Source organism: Manduca sexta, chromosome 1 (genome assembly GCF_014839805.1).
Source record: "Manduca sexta isolate Smith_Timp_Sample1 chromosome 1, JHU_Msex_v1.0, whole genome shotgun sequence".
Taxonomy (NCBI): domain Eukaryota; kingdom Metazoa; phylum Arthropoda; class Insecta; order Lepidoptera; family Sphingidae; genus Manduca; species Manduca sexta.
Genome location: NC_051115.1, coordinates 3,317,490 through 3,337,053, shown reverse-complemented (window position 1 = coordinate 3,337,053; position 19,564 = coordinate 3,317,490). Strand labels below are relative to the sequence as shown.

At 38.1% G+C, this 19,564-nt stretch overlaps 2 protein-coding genes across 2 annotated transcripts; one reads left to right on the top strand and one right to left on the bottom strand.

Moving 5' to 3' along the window:
- Positions 1–2,935: 2,935 nt before the first annotated feature.
- LOC115453720 (U6 snRNA-associated Sm-like protein LSm4) lies at positions 2,936–3,709 on the bottom strand. Its single transcript, XM_030182437.2, has one exon. The coding sequence runs from the start codon at positions 3,394–3,396 to the stop codon at positions 2,983–2,985; it is 414 nt and encodes a 137-aa protein (XP_030038297.1). The 5' UTR covers positions 3,397–3,709; the 3' UTR covers positions 2,936–2,982.
- Positions 3,710–3,833: 124 nt separating this feature from the next.
- On the top strand, positions 3,834–19,055 carry LOC115453495 (guanine nucleotide-binding protein-like 1). Its single transcript, XM_037444127.1, has 12 exons — positions 3,834–4,040; positions 5,211–5,313; positions 5,777–5,921; positions 6,660–6,807; positions 7,909–8,049; positions 9,535–9,742; positions 10,344–10,514; positions 11,162–11,364; positions 15,064–15,179; positions 16,484–16,618; positions 17,641–17,738; positions 18,469–19,055. Exons 2-12 carry the CDS (start codon positions 5,220–5,222, stop codon positions 18,681–18,683), a joined length of 1,674 nt encoding a protein of 557 aa, XP_037300024.1. The 5' UTR covers positions 3,834–4,040; positions 5,211–5,219; the 3' UTR covers positions 18,684–19,055.
- The last annotated feature ends 509 nt before the right edge of the window (positions 19,056–19,564 follow it).

The window sequence follows — 19,564 nt, the reverse complement described above, 5'->3', positions numbered from 1 at the left end:
GGAAATAGGGATTCATTTTTATATATATAGATGAAATCCATAACATTACAATATGGAAAGCTGGAGGAGCATAAATTATCCAAAAAAAATGAAGTTTTCGAAATTTTTCCTTTACATGTGCTATAAAACATTGCTTTATGCCAAATTTCAAGATTCTAGGTCGACTAGAAGTGCCCTTTAGGTTTTGATTCCCTTGCGAGTAGTTGCGAGTTTGAAAATATGCGGCTTAAATTGCCATTTCTTTTGATTGCGTTGACATAGAAGTTTGATTTTGTTACAGCTTAAAGGTGTTATAGACTTGAGTATTTTATATAAATCTCAGCTTAATACCTCCACGCGTTCCTGAGAAAAAGGGTCTTGACAGACGGACGGACAACAAAGTGATCCTATAAGGGCTCCGTTTTTACCTTTTGAGGTACGGAACTTTAAAAATGATAGCCTGGTTACTAGTTACTATCGTTACGCAATACTTGAACGGCCCCTAGGCCAGCGTGGTGGACTAAGTCCTAATCCCTCTCAGTAGTAGAGGAGGCCCGTGCCCAACAGTGAGACAGTATAATATAGAACTGAGAGGGGTTAGGCCTTAGTCCACCACGGTGGCCTAGTGCGGATTGGTAGACTTCACAAACCTTCGAAATTCCTATAGAGAACTTCTCAGGTATGCAGGTTTCCTCACGATGTTTTCCTTCACCGTTAAAGCGAACGATAAATTCACAAAGAATAGGCACATGATTTTAAAAAAGTCAGAGGTGTGTGTCCTTGGGATTTGAACCTGCGGACATTCGTGTCGGTAGTCCGTTCCACACCCAACTAGGCTATCGCCGCTATCAATTCAAGTCAAATCTAATATAATGCTATAAAATGTAAAATTATCTTCGTCCCCTTAACGCGCGCCTTGTACACCAATGTAATACATAATTAAAGCTACAAATGGTTGGTAATAACGAAATAGACATGGGCGCGGGGCGGGGGGTGCAAGGGGGTGTACGTGCCCAATGTCCGGAATAAATATAACTGAATGACAATGGGAACAATTGACCATAGCGATTTTATTATGGTTTAGCATATGCACAGTATATAATACAGGGCTGATAGTATTATATTATACTAGTTGACCCGACAGACGTTGTCCCGTCTTAATTATGAATTTGCAGCGCGCATTCTGTCAATCGCTGACAGTTATTTCAAACAATTGACAGTTATATAAAATTAATATTTTGGTTTTCTTAAATTTTCTGATTTACCGCGCAATTTTTGGAATTATTCTTTCAAAAGAACCTTTCCCTGACAATAACAAACACAACAAAAAAAAATTTGTGAAATCGGTCCAGCCGTTCACGCGTGATGCGATGACCAAGGGAAATAGATATTCATTTTTATATACTTATATAGATAGATTGGCAACAAAGTAACTGTATTTAACTGTAATTGTTTAGTAAGTATCTAATATACTTAATTAGGGCTGCCATTACCAAAATTGCTGACGCCGGATAAACGAGGTCTTCCCAGACACTTCTGAAAAAATACTTTTTGCAACAAAAATAAACACATTTTTAATTATTTTTTTTTTTATTTATATTCATGTACATGCGGGTTATTATGACGAATCTTTACCTAAATTCATTTCAATTTATCGCTTATCTATAAAAAGTTATATTTCACATCAAAAGTGACCGACTTCCGGACTTCTTTCGAACTAGGACAAATCTGGGGAATTCGGAACGGATGACAGCCCTAATTATAATCAAAGCAGCTTTTAATCTCTTCTGTATAGTGACCCAGTTTCACATTAGCGGTACTAGCGTTGAACGACAATAAGTATGTTTGAATAAAAGACTAAGTTTTTTGTTGCCTGACCCAATAAACACAGCAAGAAGAATACCAGCCCTGTATTATATACTGTCCCACTGCTGCACGGGCCTCCTCTACTACTGAGATAAGGTCTTAGTCCACCACGCTGTAGTGCAGGTAGACTTCACACACCCTCAGAATTCCTACAGAGAACTTTTCAAGTGTCTAGGCTTCCTCTCGATATCTTCTGTCACTATTATAGCAAGCGATAATTAACAAAGAATACACACATAACTTTAGAAAAGTCAGAGGTGTGTTTAGGTTTTGAACCTGCGGACATTCGTCTCGGCAGTCCATTCCACTCCCAATGAGGCTATTGCTACATTCACCTTTATGTTCCTTTAGTTTTAAATACATTTTTTAAGTGAGGTGGGTCACTTGGATATGAACAGCTGTTGCAGGTTAAGTATAGCCTACAAACACAAAGACTCCTTATCAAACATACTGGCTGCTTACTTCATAGTCTTTCATTTGTTTTATTGATAGAATAAAAAAATTATGTGAGGGTAGTTGACACTTGCTATAGAATCACTGAGCGTTTGACAGACCAAAGCAGTTGGTCATGGACAGTCATAGTGATCAGTTGGATGGTGAATTATTGGCAAAAATATTTCTGTAGCCAGTGATGGTTCTGTTTATTTGTTTTTAATCAACTCGCTTCCATTTTCTACATTATGTCAAATATAAAATGTCTTTAGTTATAAAAGTGACATTATTTTAAAAAATAAATATCTCAGGTATAATGTATTAGGAGCATGAGTATACTATGCTGAAGTCTTGGGTTCAAAGCCTGGGGTGGTTTTCTAACGTTAAAAATTATTTAGTCATAACTCAGTAAAAAGTCAGTCTGATAGCTCTGTACCTCGAAAAGCAAATAACACTGTTGTTCCTACACCTGATCTCTCTCCGATCATATCTGATTACCATCTCACTGGACTATGAGTGTGAAGGAACAGAGTACACCTGTCTATTGCAAACACTTGTGCAATATATCTCCTAATATACATGCTTTGGTGAGAGCTAGAAATTGTTACAAGTGAATCCTATAAGAGATATGTGAAATATTAACAAATAAAACAACATATATCCTTATACAAAGTGCTTAATTTATTAAAAAATATATACTTAAAATTATTTCTTGTTTTTATTCTGTGGCCGCGCGTTCCCGCCTCCTCTTGCTAATGGCGCGGGTCTTCCGCGGTTTCCGAAAGCTCCTCGACTCCCACCGCGGCCTGTCCTCATGTTCTGACCACCACGGCCTTTCGAGGTTTCAGAACGACCCCTGGCTTTGACCTGGGTCTCTTCTTTCACCATGTCGATGACTTCGTCGGGAATTCGAAGGTATTTGATTGTACTGCCGCGGATATAACATTCGGGCATCCTCCAGAACTTATCTCCGTCTCGTGATGTGCAAATAACTTCTCTCAAGTTGATGTTCATCCAATTATCACAACTAACAAGGTGCCCGTTGTATGTTTCACCATTTTTTAATTCTACTAGCATTGGGTGGTTCTGTGCTGTCCGTAATAATGAAAGCGGTAACATTTTGCTTCAAAATACTGGATTATGGAAGAATATTTACACTTCTAATACGATTTTCGCGATTTGTTTTCCGTTCGAGCGTTTGTTTGGAGAAATGTCAAATTTTGTAGGTTATAAAAATAAGTATTTTATTGGAGTGGAAACATTTGCTGTCATTTTTTCATCTACATGAAACTTTTTCTTTATTACTAATCTAAGGTAATCTTGCACAAAAAGTATTTTAAATATAATATAAATAGAGTAAGTAATAATAGTGTTACCTCAGAGTGGTACATATATTTAAACTATTTTATTGTAAAGGAAAACATATTTACCAGTTCTCTCAGAAATACAAAAATGTGCTTATAAAGTACCTACTTGACAGTTGAAAAAAAGTTAGATAACCACTGTTTCATAAACTGTAAATCAATATTTTTAACATAAAACTTGACATTTGCAACAGTGTACTTCCTTTTTTAAAATACCATGTTAGACAGAGATAGTATTAATTTGTTCAAATTAACTGAAGACAACAACTTAAATTATCTGAAACGTATTGAGACCTCCTCCAGGGAACTCCGCATGTTTCTTGAAATTTCTGGAAAATAATTAGTAATAAACTGCAACTGAAGAGTGAAAACAACTAAAATAACACTACATTAACGCAGGTGAGCAATACTCCTCTTCTAAAAGCCACAAATCTTACAAAAATGGCTACTTTCATCAAAGTACATGCGGTTTCGCTGTTTGCCATAAATTCGCGTGTTTTGTTGTAATTAAGCCATTTTTTTAATAAAGAGCTCGGGTATTACTCATTCAAGGTCGTGAGAATACACCGAGATGTTTATTTAAGTGATTTTCCACGTTTTTTTCGAGTACCGGTAGATACAAAAAAATCGGAACCGGTTTGGTGAAAAAACAACAATGAATGCAGACTGTTACGCGAACTTTCATAAAAATGTAAACAGAATTTCCGTCATTAATCATTGACGTTTATTTTATTTATTAGAATAGCTACTAATAAATAATTGAATTATATAAAATTCTTACTTTTCAGACAAAGGCCTTACTTGCTGTTATCTTTTGGTATCCCTGTTTTACCACTGATTGAGATATTTGGCAATATAAAGGGTAATTTTGACATTGCGTTATGAAAGGAAACAATATAGTCGTCTTTACCTCTGCTAAAATTGTGTCAAAAATCATCCTGTGTAAAAATACCAGTACTACCAAAGTTTTGAGTTTTTTTATTTACAGCAGTTTTCTGCAATTTTTTGTGTTCAAGGTACATATAAGAAAACAAAAATTTTTGGAGGTACACCACAAATTAATAATCTGTTTTAAGTAATATTAATCAACATTTATTATTAATCAACTAACATAAACTTTATATAGCAGAAAAGGTATTTAATGTGAAACATGAGTCTGTTTACCCTTACTTACTAAAAATAAGTTTATAAGAACCTTATTATTCCAAGGCACACCAACTAATGATCAAGGTACAGCAGTGTGTCACAGTACACACTTTGTGGAACACTGATCTACAGTGTTATCTTAAGGTGAAAAGTATGTGATTCCATGTAGTAATGCAATATCCAAATTACCCTTTAGATGACTAGCTAAGCCAAATGCAAAAAGGTGTTTACACGAATGTTGGTCATTAAAATAAAACTGTTTATGGATTTTATCTTAGTTATTTATATTATAATTTTCTCCTGACTTTGCAGTCTTCATGGTCACAGAGCAGACCTGATACCAAATATTTTTATTTCGACACCCTTCTGCAGTCAACATAATTATGTCTAAAGGTTTCATATATGAAACTTTACATTTTACAGCTATACGCAATGCCGCAAGCCCGGCGCAAGACCCCTTTCAGCGGGAAGGCAAAGAAACAGCAGCTGCAGTGTAAGAAGAAAAATAAAACGCTGTTGACAACTAGTGAGTGATTTTTATAAAAAAAATATTTGTTTTATTAACTTTGCTACATTGTACATATAATAAAGGTTAAATACCTCTATGGCGTAGTTGTATATTACGATTTACGATTATGACTATGGTGCTAAGGTTCTGGGTTCGAAATCTGAGTCAGGCCAAAAATAATTCTGAGTGGGTTTTTCCATTCTAAATTACTCAATCAATACCCCTGTACCGCGGGATTGTTAATTTAGCAATATCAATTGTCGCCAACTACAAAATTGGTTACCAGTATAAAGATAATGTTAAATTATTTGTAAGTTTTTAATCGTTATTTTTTTTTTATTAAGCGCTAAACATATCTGTGCTATCACTGTCATTCGTTAAGAGTTGAACGAAGACAGCAGTATATTAAAACATTTTTAGCGTTAATCATGTTTAGTGAGAGGTTGTGTAAGCCAGTCTTAAACATTTTTGTCTAAAACAGCTTCATCAGGCACTAGTGCTTACGATGTGCTGTCGCTCAACTATCAGCCGGGGCGAAGTCGTGGCGGCCGCGACACGAACCGATACGCACTCAAGTTCTACAGAGAGACAGATGAAGAACTCAAGATGAAGAAAGAAGAGGCATTGTGAGTGAATTTTTTAAACAGTCCTAATAAAATTAATGACAGAAATATCAAATTGAAATTAAATTAATTTTCGGATTCTATCGCGGTTTTTAGTATTTTAGTTTTCTCCCGACGTTTCGAAGACTTTGCAGTCTTCATGGTCTCGGGGGGACTGAGGTGTTGTTCATCCGCAAAGTCGAAGTTACAATATCTACCTACATTTTACAATTATACAACTTTTTAAATAGATCGGACCACCAACAGCTAAAAATTTTTAACCGCGATAGAATCCGAAAATTAGTTTAATTTCAGTGTGTAATATTCCCGTAAACATAAGAAATCATTATTGAAATTTATGTCAAATACTCGGAACTACGGTCTCTCAGCTGCGGTTTTTTTTTATTTATTTAAAGGCTTTGTCAAGCGGCGATAGCCTAGTTGGTTGTGGAACGGACTGCCGAGACGAATGTCCGCAGGTTCAAAACCCAAACACACTGACTTTTCTAAAGTTATGTGTGTATTTGTGAATTATCGCTTGCTTTAACTGTGAAGGAAAACATCGTGAGGAAACCTGTATACCTGAGAAATTCTCTATAGGAATTTTCGAGGGTGTGTGAAGTGCACCAATCCGCACTACAGCATGGTGGACTAAGGCCTAATCCCTCTCTATAGTTAAAGAAGCCCGTACCCAACAGTGGGACAGTATATAATACAGGACTATTATATTTATATATATTATAATAATATTTTTTCCAACAGGAAGTCCTTAAACCCAGTCCCAGAGAAAGAGATGGAGGTAGACCCATCAGACTACTTCCCTAAGGAGTTGTCCTTCCCGAAGCGGCCGCCGTGGGACTTCAACATGACGCCGGCGCAACTCGACGCGCAGGAACAGAAGTATTTTAGGGTGAGTGAAAAAAATCATTTTATTTAGCACAATATGTTATAGAAAAATAAATAGAAATACTGGGTAAGTATAACTGTTTAAAAGAATGGGACAGCAATTATCTATAATAATGTATGAAGCTGAATATTGTAGCGCGCCACCCCTCGCATTCCCCCCTGACCCCCCTCCCTCGCGCCCCGCTCGAAAGCCTACGTGTTGCGCCCGCGCCCATCACTCCGCGCTCGCGCAGTGCCCTAGTCACTCTCCCGGGGTGGAAGCGAGGCTCGTACGCTTGAACCTACACTGTTTTTTTATGTTAGTACCTAATGCTGTAGTGTTCAGTGTATTAAATATCATATTTGGATACTCAGCGTTTTTGGCAGTATTTCCCTGCCTGACGAGGCACTAAAACCACACACTCAAGCGATAATATATTGTTTGTTTGAATGCCCTAATATCAGGGAGTTCTAAACCGATTTAATTTTTTGTTGCACCACTAGGAAGCTATATTAATCCTAAGTGATATAGGCTTTTAATACCAGGAAACTATACACTGTAATTTTTTTTGGCGTTTTCTAACCAAAATGTGGTTACTTAGAACAATTTGCAGGACCAAAAATATAGTGAATTAATTGTACTGTTGATAATAAAAAAAAAAGTTTTTAATAACATTTTTCACTTGTTCGAGTTTGATGATAGTAACGTTGCGACAATTATTCATAGTTATGAATGTCACCGATCGCAGTGCGTGAGATTTAGTTGCATTACCACGAGTTCTCATTTATTATTCGTAAACATGAATAATATGTTTATTAAAAATATTTTTTATTTTATTTCATTGTAATTTCTTTAAACCACAGATACAATTTTTTTTTTTATTTTTTATTTTATTACATTGTTTTTTTTAAACTCTATTATTGATAAAGAATAATTATTATATTTTTTTTTTATTTTACGACTTTTGTTATTTTCAATCTCTATTATTGATATAGAATTTAAAATTTTTAGTTCCAAAACGACTATAAAATCACGGCGTATGTCCTGAAAAACCTTTCACACTGGCGGACCTGCAAGTAAAACCTAGTTAAAAATATACTACTTACCCTATTTATTCTTTCCCAGACCTACATAGACGACCTCCAAGCATCAGACCACTGGAAGGACATGTCGTACTTCGAGCTCAATCTGGAGACCTGGAGGCAGCTGTGGCGAGTCCTAGAGATGTGTGATGTGCTGCTGCTGATCGTGGATGTTAGATACGCTGTGAGTAGACTGGTGGTAGGTCTCTCATATGTGAGAGTCCTGGGTACCACCGCAATGTCTATTTCTGTCGAGCAGTGTGTAGTCACTGTTGTAGGTTTGAACATTGTAGCCAGTGTAACTACTGGATAATTAACATCTCATGTCTCAGACGAGCGCAGTGGAGTAATGCTTTGTAATTCATGGTATTGGTGTGTGATGGCGGTCGTATCGCTCACCATCAGGCGAACGGCAAGTTCGTCTCGTCATACAAATAAATAAAAAAATATTGGTGGGATGGTGACATTGGAGTGGTCTCATCGGCAAGCATTACTCCTCAAGGCGCCAAATAAGACCAGCTTGGCGAGACTGGCTTACTGGAGGTGATGGACCCCCTGGTGGGATGGTGGTGAGGAGATATGTGGAAGGTTATTGTTGCGGTAGACTACGGTTTGTGAGTGCTCAGTGACATAACTGCACCGTGGAAGCCTTTGGGAAATTGATAGAATGGTGCGTCTTTGCCAGTGCTGGTGACCTTTGTTTTAGGCCATCATCATCCACAACCTGTAGAGTCCCACTGCTGGGTATAGGCCTCTCTCTCATCACCTTTTTCGGTCCCGAGCCAATCGCGTCCAGGTTTGACCCGCAATTCTTACAATATCGTCCATATTGAACGGGCCACGCTATGCTTGCCTTGCCTTGGACACCACTCAGTCAGCGATTTACTTTGTTTTAGGCCACAAGACATTTTTTTTTTATTGCTTTGAATGTCGAGACGAGCTTGCCGTTCGCCTGATGGTAAGCGATACGATTCATAAACAGTAGAAACACCAACACCTTGAATTACAAAGAAAGTATTTGGTATTCAACTGCGTTTGTTTGAGACATGAGATGTTAATTATTACGTCCAGTAGTTACACTGGCTTTGCAAAAATTATTTATTACTGAACTTCAAGTCTGTGTATTGGAACCCTGGGGAAAGTAAGTCTTGTTCCTCTCAGGTATGGGGCCACTTCAATTCCAGGCCCATGGTATTTTGACATACCAGGGGCACAAAGTGACGTCACTATGTGCCCCTAAGGTTGCTACAGTCCATGAGTGGGGCATTATTCAGCTGGGAGCCCTATCTACCCCTACAGAGATAGCAGCGTGAATGTTTCCATAAGGGGCCGTTCAAGTATTACGTAACGCAATTTAGGGGGGGGGGGGAGGGGTCTTGTAAAACGTTACGATGCGTAACAGGCGCGGGAGGGGGGTCTCGTACAAAGCGTTATGTAACATTGTTTTTTCATTTTAAAACAATAACAAAGGTATTTTAGCGTCCTTCCGGTATTTTGCGTAAAATAATTGTGAATATTACAAAAAAATTACATTTTAGAGTTACATAACTTTTGGAGAGGCGAGGGCGTACAGGAAAACGTTACGGCGCGTTACATTGGGGTCAAAAATCTACAAAAATCGCGTTACCTACTTGAACGGCCCCTAATCTATAAAACACCTTCATTCCAGGGCATGATGTTCCCACCATCTCTCTACGAGTACATTACAAAAGAAAAGAAGAGCATGATCCTGGTCCTGAACAAGGTGGACCTGGTGCCAGCGTCGGTGGTGGCCGGGTGGCGCGAGTACTTCATGACCACCTGTCCTGGGTTAAGGGTTGTTTACTTCACTTCCTGTCCAGGGTATAACCTGCGCGGCGCGACTAGTGACAAGGCTGGTAGGTTTACGTCTCATCATCAGCCCTGTATTATATACTATCCCACTGCTGCACGGGCCTCCTCTACTACTGAGAGTGATTAGACCTTAGTCCACCACGCTGTAGTGCGAGGAGACTTCACACACCCTCGAAATTCCTATAGAGAATTTCTCAGGTATGCAGGTTTCCACACAATGTATTCCTTCACCGTTAAAGCAAGCGATATTTCACAAAAGAAAGGTTTACGACTAGAAATATAAATCAAAATAACTTTGACCTTTTAGATAAAATAAATAATCGTGTACTATCGCAAAGAAGACGTTAAAGTGACCTCAAACGGTCCAAGATCATGGTCCTGGACAAGGTGGAGTTATTGTGAGCCACGGTTTGAAGCGCTGCCACAGGGCCAATAACATTAGCCCTGTATTATATACTGTCTCACTGCTGCACGAACCTCCACTACTGAGAGATGAGGCCTTGCATCATCTTTTCTACAATTAACCCTTGCCCGGCGAATTACGTATCCAAAAGTGGAACCTCGCGTCTCCACTCACTCTTCTGCGAAATATCACCAAACCAAATGTGAATCATTTAAAAAAACACCGTGTCGTATCTCCCGCAGGCCTTCAAGTCCGCCGAAGGAAGGGTAAGCAGCGAATGTGTGCGGAGGGCGCGACAAAGATCCTGGAGGCGTGCAAGGACATCGTCCAGGGAGAGGTCGACCTTGGTTCGTGGGAGCGGAAGATCAAAGAGGAAACGAACATCGAGTTTGATGATGAGGAGACTGAAGTGGGTAAGTGTCGTCATTGTGGCCCACAATTATGCATTGCCTTTCGGGATTGCTCGGTGGCGTAGTTGTAATGCGTACGAGCTGAGGAAAAAATAAAACAAAAAAAAAGGTCTTGGGTTCAAACCCGGGTAGGGCCAAAAATAATTATTATTGGGTTTTTCCATCGTAAAAAAATATTCAATCGCAACTCGAAGCTACAATGTTTGAAAACGAATTATGTCATCGTAAAAAATTTGCCCAGCGCAACTTGGAGTCAGGAAGTTGGCGGTGTGATACCGTACCTCGACATGTAAAGCCGTTGGTCTGATCTTTCTCCGGTCATGTCTCACCGGACTATGAGAAGGAACAGAGAGTGCTTGTGTATTGCACACACTCGTGCACTATAATATCTCCTGTCTGATCTCCGTTGAGATTGGCCGCCGTGGCTGATTTTTTCTGTTGTAAGTAATTGGTATATATGTTCTGAGTTATTTATAAAATTAAGTAAAAAAAGATGTGTTATTGACACGAGAGTAAGTAACTAGGCAAGCAACAAAACAACAACATTCAAATATTTATAAAAATAAAACACATAAAAAATAATATTCACAACAAAGGTTACATTCTAACAAAATTTTCTACCAGGGATTCATCAATTTTCTTCTTTCAAGGTGAAACGATAATCGAAAAAGCTGATACTACATACTATGCCCACGAGAAGTACAAGAATGGAGTTCTCACCATCGGCTGTGTGGGTCAGCCCAACGTGGGAAAATCTTCTTTAATGAATGCCATAATGGGAAAGAAGATCGTCTCTGTATCGCGCACTCCTGGACACACGAAACACTTCCAGACAATATATTTAACGCCCCAGGTGAGTTGACTTCCGCTCTGGGTTGGGTTCATCCAAATCCGTTCAGTACTGCATCTTTTATTGTTTTGAATGACGAGACGAGCTTGCCGTTCGCCTGATGGTGAGCGATACGATCCATAAACAGTAGAAACACCAACTTGAATTACAAAGTATTGTTTGGTATTCCACTGCGCTCGTCTGAGACATGAGATGTTAATTATTATGTCCAGTAGTTACACTGGCTACAATGTCCTTCAAAGCTACAACGGTAACTACACACTGCTGCTTGGCTAGGAGGTGTCTCACATATGAGAGACCTACTGCCAGTACAACAAATTAACAAACCTCCAAACATTTCATCAAACTAGCACAATAATATCTTATACAGGGTCATTTTGTAACCCTAGACTTAAATTTAACTGCGAGAAAGTCATCTTGAAAGAAGCAGTTTACTATAAGTTACTCTAACCTAAGGTCAAAAACAAAAAAGTAAAATTTTCAAACAAAATAAATATTCAAATAGTCATTTTATTTTTACACACCTTTTGCCACTACTACTATACCAGAATTCGTCGGAGCGGCAACATCGCACACAGCCATTGATAATATTATGCTCACGCACACGAACAAGTGATGCACACTCGGAGCGCAAGGGTAGTTCGTCGCACCGCGCGCCGCGCCGCAACCGAACAGCTGATGTCGGCGTTTTAACTACCTAGGATTTTGTGTCGTGCCACATCACTCAATCAACAATTAGACCAGCAGCGACGACGCTACGCCGACGTTACAAAAAGACACATAACTAAACATCATTATCATCATCAGCCACATAAAGTCCACTGTTGAACATAGGCCTCTCCTGAAGATTTCCAGACGGACCTGTCGAAAGCTGCCTGCATCCAATGTGTTCTTGCGACGTTTATCAAGTCGTCTGTCCACCTTGCAGGTGGACATCCAACGCCAACATAAACATCACGCACTAATCATCACATTTCATTAGAACCATATTTTCTATGCTCAAACTATCATCATAAGCAAATGACACTAATCAAACAACCACAAGTGCATAAGTTAGGTACACATAACACATGATTTCCGTAATTTTAAAGTGGTTTCATTCTTTTAAATCAAAACACACACATTCTAATGTAGGTAGTTCATCCATTTTAGTAGATAAATAAGTATAATAAATACGTTCAACGGTTAGATTTATAACACTCATAACAATAAAATATCATTCTGCAAGTCTGGCAATTCACACGAACAATTAATAATGAAGTTACAATTTTGATAATAATTAGGTAATGTCATAGTTTGAGGTAAAAATGTCGAGCGACGGGATACGTCACGGCGCGGCGCGGCGTCCCAATAGGTATCTTATCATGTTTTCAAAATAGTAAATGCGTTTACTAATACCTAATGATGTTTAGGAGATTGCTTGTTTCTTTAAAAGTTGTTTCATACTTCAAAGTATTTTTAATACAGTCAATTTGTGACTACCTCGGTGCCGCAGTTGTATTATAGTACGGATGCTTTGCTAAGGTCACGGGATCGAATCCCGGATCGGACAAAATGATATTGGATTTTTTCATTCAGTACCTATCGCAAATTCATAAATCCACATTAAAATCGTAATGACAGCCTCCGATAGAAACATAATCAATAGATTGTGATTAGTTAAGTTTCGCGTACGCGTCAACGATGCAACTTCGCGATCGTAAAATATTCAAAATGACAAAAAATATTTTTAAAAATTGACTCTATTTTATACACGTTAAGGTCGCATTTAGGGGACTACTTTAAATTTCTTTGTACCTGACCGACCAACACGCGACACACGAGTTTAGCGAATTCCACAAAGTAGCGGCAAGGATCTGGAGTTGCCTGATGTCCCGATTTGCGCGGGATGTCCCGATTTTCAGAATTCTGGGGACGTGACCCGTTTTGCACCAATAAAATTATTAAAACCATTAAGTATTATGAAAAAATAAACTACGCTTCATCACTGTGTTGAGTGCGACAATGCAATCAAAATAGCACGTATCATCTCACTAGCGCTGAAGGTACAGTTTTGTTTTATTCTCTTGCTTAGAGATGCGACTACCCGGCGATCTGTGCTATGATGTTAAAACAGACATCCAAATTAAAATACAACTTTAGCATGACTTGGCAGTGATATTGTTTGTAAAACGCAATACATAAAACTTAAATTAAAAAAAATAATACTTGCTTTTTTTTATGTCCCGATCTACAACACTAAATCTCGATTTGTTTTACCTTCTTGATTTAAACAAATTGACCCTGGCAACACTAGTCTGGAGGTACACGATATTTGACGAGCCAGAGTTTTACAACTAACACGTGCCCTCGCAGTGTTACCAAACTTTTTTATTATTACCTTATTGTGCAATATCTTGTTTATTTTATACCCTGTATGCCTATTGAAAATGAGTGATTGAATCCAAAATCTCTATTATACTTTATTACTTAAAATAATGTTTCAAAAATACTAAAATATTGCTGTGTATTATTTTAATTAAGTAGACTTTTCATTAATAATTTCATCATAAATCAGTACTTATTTTATTTCGTAATACATTGTGTGTTAAATCTGTTAGAACATCATGTAATTAAAAAAAATCTAATAGAATTTTTGAAATGCTGTGTCGTTTTAGCAAGCTTTTTGGTAAAAATGTTTATACTGACAACACTGCGAGTTTAGGCGAGAAAGAGTACGACTATTGTATTGAATAATCGCGCGCTCTTCGGACTCGGTCAAAGACTCGGACGCGTTGCCATAGTGTCTATCTAGCAAAGAAATGGTACAGAAAGCATAATATGACGTTCGGTAATGTCTACGTAGTCTTCTTTTAGATATTATGACAAACCGAAATATTAATGTTGGAATTAAAATAAATGTCGGAATATCATGTAGAATCTACAAAAGATACGATACCAATAGATTTAAATCTTGTAACTTTAATAATTATGTAGGTAATTTTTTGGTAAGAAAACTATTTTATTAACGAAAATAACGTTTATAATTGACGAAATATTTTTTGTAGTAATTAATTATTGACTCAATGAACTGCTGCAACCAAGTCAGTGAATGTATTGGGAGTTCATTTGTGAGCTGACCTTCTGAACCCTATAGGTTCGGTAATAATATCATCAGCTGTGACGTAGTTCATTCACTTTAGTTAAGCGCGCTAAGAGACAGCGTGATCAAAAAACCATAAATCTAAAATCGGGATTATTGACGTAAATATTCGTTACTTATTAATAATATTTTGCACGGTGTTAGCAGAGGTCACCACGAACCTGTGGTTTCATTTAGTAACGCAATGTCGAAATGACCCTGTATAAATAATAATAATATCAGCCCTGTATTATATACTGTCCCACTGCTGAGCACGGACCTCCTCTACTACTGAGAGGGATTAGGCCTTAATCTCCACCACGCTGTACTGCGGGTAGACTTCACACATCCTCCAAATTCCTATAGAGAACTTCTCAGGTATGCAAGTTTCCTCAAGATGTTTTCCTTCACCGTTAAGCAAGCGATAATTCACAAAGAATACACACATAATTTTTTTAGGAAAGTCAGAGGTGTGTTTTGGATTTGAACCTGCGGGCATTTGTCTCGGCAGTCCGTTCCACAACCAACTAGGCTATCGCCACTCTCCCAAACTAGGCACATTTATTAGTAATTGTTTTCAGGTCCGTCTGTGTGATTGCCCGGGTCTGGTGTTTCCGTCAAAGGTGCCCAGGCCTATACAAATACTAATGGGATCCTATCCCATAGCACAATTGAGAGAGCCGTACACAGCTATAAGGTATGTATCGGTTCCTAATCGGAAGTGGTATATATACTGCGGAAATAGGGGACCGGGCACATTTCTGTTCTTTATTATTATCAAATATTTACGTTATATCACTACATAGTATAAAACAAAGTCGCTTTCTCTGTCCCTATGTCCCTTTGTATGCTTAAATCTTTAAAACTACGCAACGGATTTTGATGCGGTTTTTTTTTAATAGATAGAGTGATTCAAGAGGAAGGTTTGTGTATAATAACATCCATTAAATAGTGGAGAAATACTGTTATTTTGTTATGTTATACCCGTGCGAAGCCAGAGCGGGCCGCTATGTTTTTATATACAACGTTCACAGTTATTCTGTAGTGTATTTAGTATCAGCATTGCACCCGTGCGAAGTCGGGGCGGGTCGCAAGTAATTTATAACGCAGAAAGAATTATTGAAATCCGGTAAAAAATCAACAAGTTATAAGTCTCTCAATTTCGGTAGAAGGGGTAAATAACAAGAAACAGAAAAGAGGCGCAATACCCACGTGTGACGTCATCGGGCATTACGACGCGTGCGAAAGATAGAGATGAAGCGATATCCTCACTTCGCGCCCACTTCGGCACACAGTAATATTTGGAATATGAATTACTGGCTCATTTTTTAACCAATTTTAATGCAGTTTTCGCAGGCGGGTTTATTTTTCGTATTATTAACCATTACATATAGAATAATGTACAAAATCAAACACAGGACGGTCCCCTATTCTGCTATCGCAAGCCAGTATCGTCTATCGCCATCTAGCGTGATTATGTCAATACTAAATAGGGTACCGGACTCATTTTTGTTCTTTACTATTATCAAATATTTACGTTATATAAATTATAACACAAAAGGAATTATTAAAATCCGGTAAAAAATCAACAAGTTATAAGACTTTGAATTTCGGTGGAAAGGGTAGTAGTTAACAAGCAACAGAAAAGAGACAAAATATCCACATGTGACGTCATCGGGAATTACGACGCGTGCGAAAGAAAGAGATGAAGCGATATCTCCACATCGTGCCCACTTCTGCACGTTACTATATTTTAAATATGAATTACTCGCTCATTTTTTAACCAATTTTTATGCTGTTTTCGCAGACGTGCTTCTTTTTTGTATTAAAAGCCATTACATATAGAATAATGTACAAAATCAAGCATAGGCCGGTCCCCTATTGTTCTCGCAGTTCCCGTGATGTTGACGAGATGGCGGTATACATAATGCCTCCACACGATTAAGTGCAGGGCTAATATTGGGCACGTATAAAAAAAAATCTAAATGCTTTTGTTTTCAGATATTTGGCGGAACGTGTTAATTTACCACAAATGTTGAGGATAGATCACCCAGAAAACGATGATACGTGGTCGCCTAGGGACATATGCGACGGATGGGCGAAAAAAAGAGGGTACTTGACCGCTAAGGCTGCAAGGTACGGTACCAAAATCTTTACTAATATAAAGAGGAAATGTTTGTGAGTTTAAATATGAAAAATAAAATGCTTTATTCATTGCGTAGGCGAACATAGCACTCATGATTAGTCAAGGTGCATGAGAATATTTATTACTTAGATAAAGTCGCTTATATAACCTAAAGACAATTTATTTATATTGGACATATAATAAATGAAGGATTATGAAGTATGTTGAATAAAGCTAAATTTAAAGGTTGGATAATGTCTTTATAAACGTATTTTATACATAGTGTATTTAAAGGTGTCCTCGTAAACGTATTTTGTTTCTATTGATATCCGCCGAGTAGCGTGTTGTCTTCCGTGTGTCAAAATATGTATTGAACAGTTTGTTTAGTGTACGAGTTAATAAATGTAAATAAAAGAAATCTTGCTCAATTTTATTCAAACGTTGTCATAACCCAACAAAGTAAACAAAGAAGCCAGCTCGGGCTGGCAGGAAAGAAGAAATAATCTTAATAATAAAGGGAGGAACGCGTCGCGATACTCACTGGCGAGGACATGAGCCCTAACCTAGCTAACCTACCAGTTTGTACCATTGACGTATATTCTATAGACACGAACGTCCATATAAACTATTTGTTCAAAATCTGGAGGTAGAACTAAAATTCGCTGCAGCGCTAAAACATCAGTCGTCTCACTAAACTTTAAATATGCAACGCTAAAGCGCTTTAAATAGTACTGTTTTAAATAGTCTACTGGTGGTAGGTTTCTCATATGTGAGAGTCCTGGGTACCACCGCAATGTCTATTTCTGTCTAGCAGTGTGTAGTCACTGTTTTTGGGTTTAATAACAATGTAGCCAGTGTAACTACTGGACATATTAACATCTCATGTCTCAGACGAGCGCAGTGGAATACCAAATACTTTTGTAATTCAAGATGTTGGATCTATTGTTTATGAATAGTATAGCTTATCAGGCGAACGGTAAGCTCGTCTCGTCATTTAAGTAATAAAAATAATAATATGACATTTGATTTTCAGATTGGACACGTACAGAGCGGCGAATAGTTTGCTCAGAATGGCGTTGGATGGAAAAATATGTGTTTGGTTGAGACCTCCTGGATTCACTGAACAGAGAGGTAATCTAAATATATATAACTCAAAGGTGACTGACTGACATAGTGATATATCAACGCACAGCCCAAACCACTGGACGGATCGGGCTGAGACTTTGCATGCATAAAGCTACTACGACGTAGGCATCCCCTAAGAAAGGATTTTGATAAATTCCACCCCTAAGGGGATGAAAGTTTGTATAAATCTTCATAAATTTTCGACTGATTGAACTGAAATTAAAGATTGGAGCTACTATGATGAAGACGTTCGCTTGAATAGGATTTTGATAAATTCAACTCCCATGGGCATAAAATTAGTTTGAACCTATCAGTACCGGGAAAATATATAGCAAGACTTTTATCATACAGTGGACTTTTATCCCGGAAAACCCCTTCACGCGGGCGAAGCCGCTAGCAAAAGCTAGTAATAACTATTTATGTACTGAAAGCGGTGATAGCCTAGTTGTGTGTGGAACGGACTGTCGAGACGAATGTCTGCAGGTTCAAAATACACCTCTGACTTTTCTAAAGTTATGTGTGTATTTGTGTGAATTATCGCTCGCTTTAACGGTGAAGGAAAACATCGCGAGGAAACCTGCATACCTGAGAAGTTCTCTATAGGAATTTTGAGGGTGTGTGAAGTCTGCCTGCACTACAGCGTGGTGGACTGAGGGCTAATCCCCCTTAGTAAATGAGGCCCAGCAGTGGGACAGTATATAATGGCAGATATCTTACAAACTTAAATCTTTCACAGAAAAATTCGAAACGTGCGAAGAGTTGAAATACATCAAATGGGTCCAAGCGTTAACAGCGGACGATCAGGTGGCGGTTTTATCATCATCGGATGATGAACGCTCCCGCAGCGATGGTGATGAGCCTGATGATGATGATGACAGCGAGAGTGAGGATGATGATGAATTCACAGCGGCTATAGCCAACAAGTTCGCCGCCTTAGCTGGCGATGATTAATCGATTTAGGTGTGTATTCGATTGTTGAATAATCGATTGTGAAATTTGATAATTGATAAATGTTTGCAATCGATGTATCGACTGAATGAGTATTTTGGAGAGTTGATGAGAAGGTAGCCTGACCGGGAACATATAAACCTTCGCCATGTTGTCAAATATCATTTCTTTAGTCGATAACGTTCGGTTTAAAAAGGATGCTAAAATGTCTCTAAAGCAGGTTTCTTATTTTCCTGGTTAGGGTATACAAAGGATATTTATTGAAAATAATATGAATTAAATCGATTGTTTGTAATCGATGATTTTGAGCTTTATCGAATTATATCGATTCTTGGATAATAATGAATTAATGAATAGATAATGATTTCTTATGTTTACGCGAATGTTAGACATTGAAATTAAACTAATTTTCGGATTCTATCGCGGTGCTAGTATTTTATTTTCTCCCGACGTTTCGAAGACTTTGCAGCCTTCATGGTCACGGGGGACTGAGGTGTTGTTCATCCGTAAAGTCAAAGTTACAATATCTACCTACATTTTACAATTATACAACTTTTTTAATTTTTTAAATATTAGCTGTTGGTGGTCCGATCTACGCAGAATGAGCTCACAGTGTCTTGAAGTCTGGCAGCCGGTCTTTTGGGTTCCGATTTAATTAAATGTAGAACTGGATCCCAGGCCTGTGCAAGCTTCCAACCATCTTCCCTATTGAAATTAGGATGTTTTTAATTTCGTATCTAGGCAGGAATCGGTGTTCTTTGGCGAGGATTTGTGGCTTGTCTAGTCGCAGATAATGATTGGCGCCTCCCTCAGAGTGTTCAGCGACTGCAGACTTCGTCGAGCGTCGGTGTTTCACGTCAGCTATATGTTCTTTTTACCACCTG

Bases quoted from the DNA above. Each gene is read 5' to 3' on its own strand.
- LOC115453720 (XM_030182437.2), bottom strand. From the start codon at position 3,396: ATGTTACCGCTTTCATTATTACGGACAGCACAGAACCACCCAATGCTA.
- LOC115453495 (XM_037444127.1), top strand. From the start codon at position 5,220: ATGCCGCAAGCCCGGCGCAAGACCCCTTTCAGCGGGAAGGCAAAGAAA. The intron at 10,515-11,161 runs GTAAGTGTCGTC...TCTTCTTTCAAG, and splicing joins TGATGAGGAGACTGAAGTGG to GTGAAACGATAATCGAAAAA. The intron at 16,619-17,640 runs GTACGGTACCAA...TTTGATTTTCAG, and splicing joins TTGACCGCTAAGGCTGCAAG to ATTGGACACGTACAGAGCGG.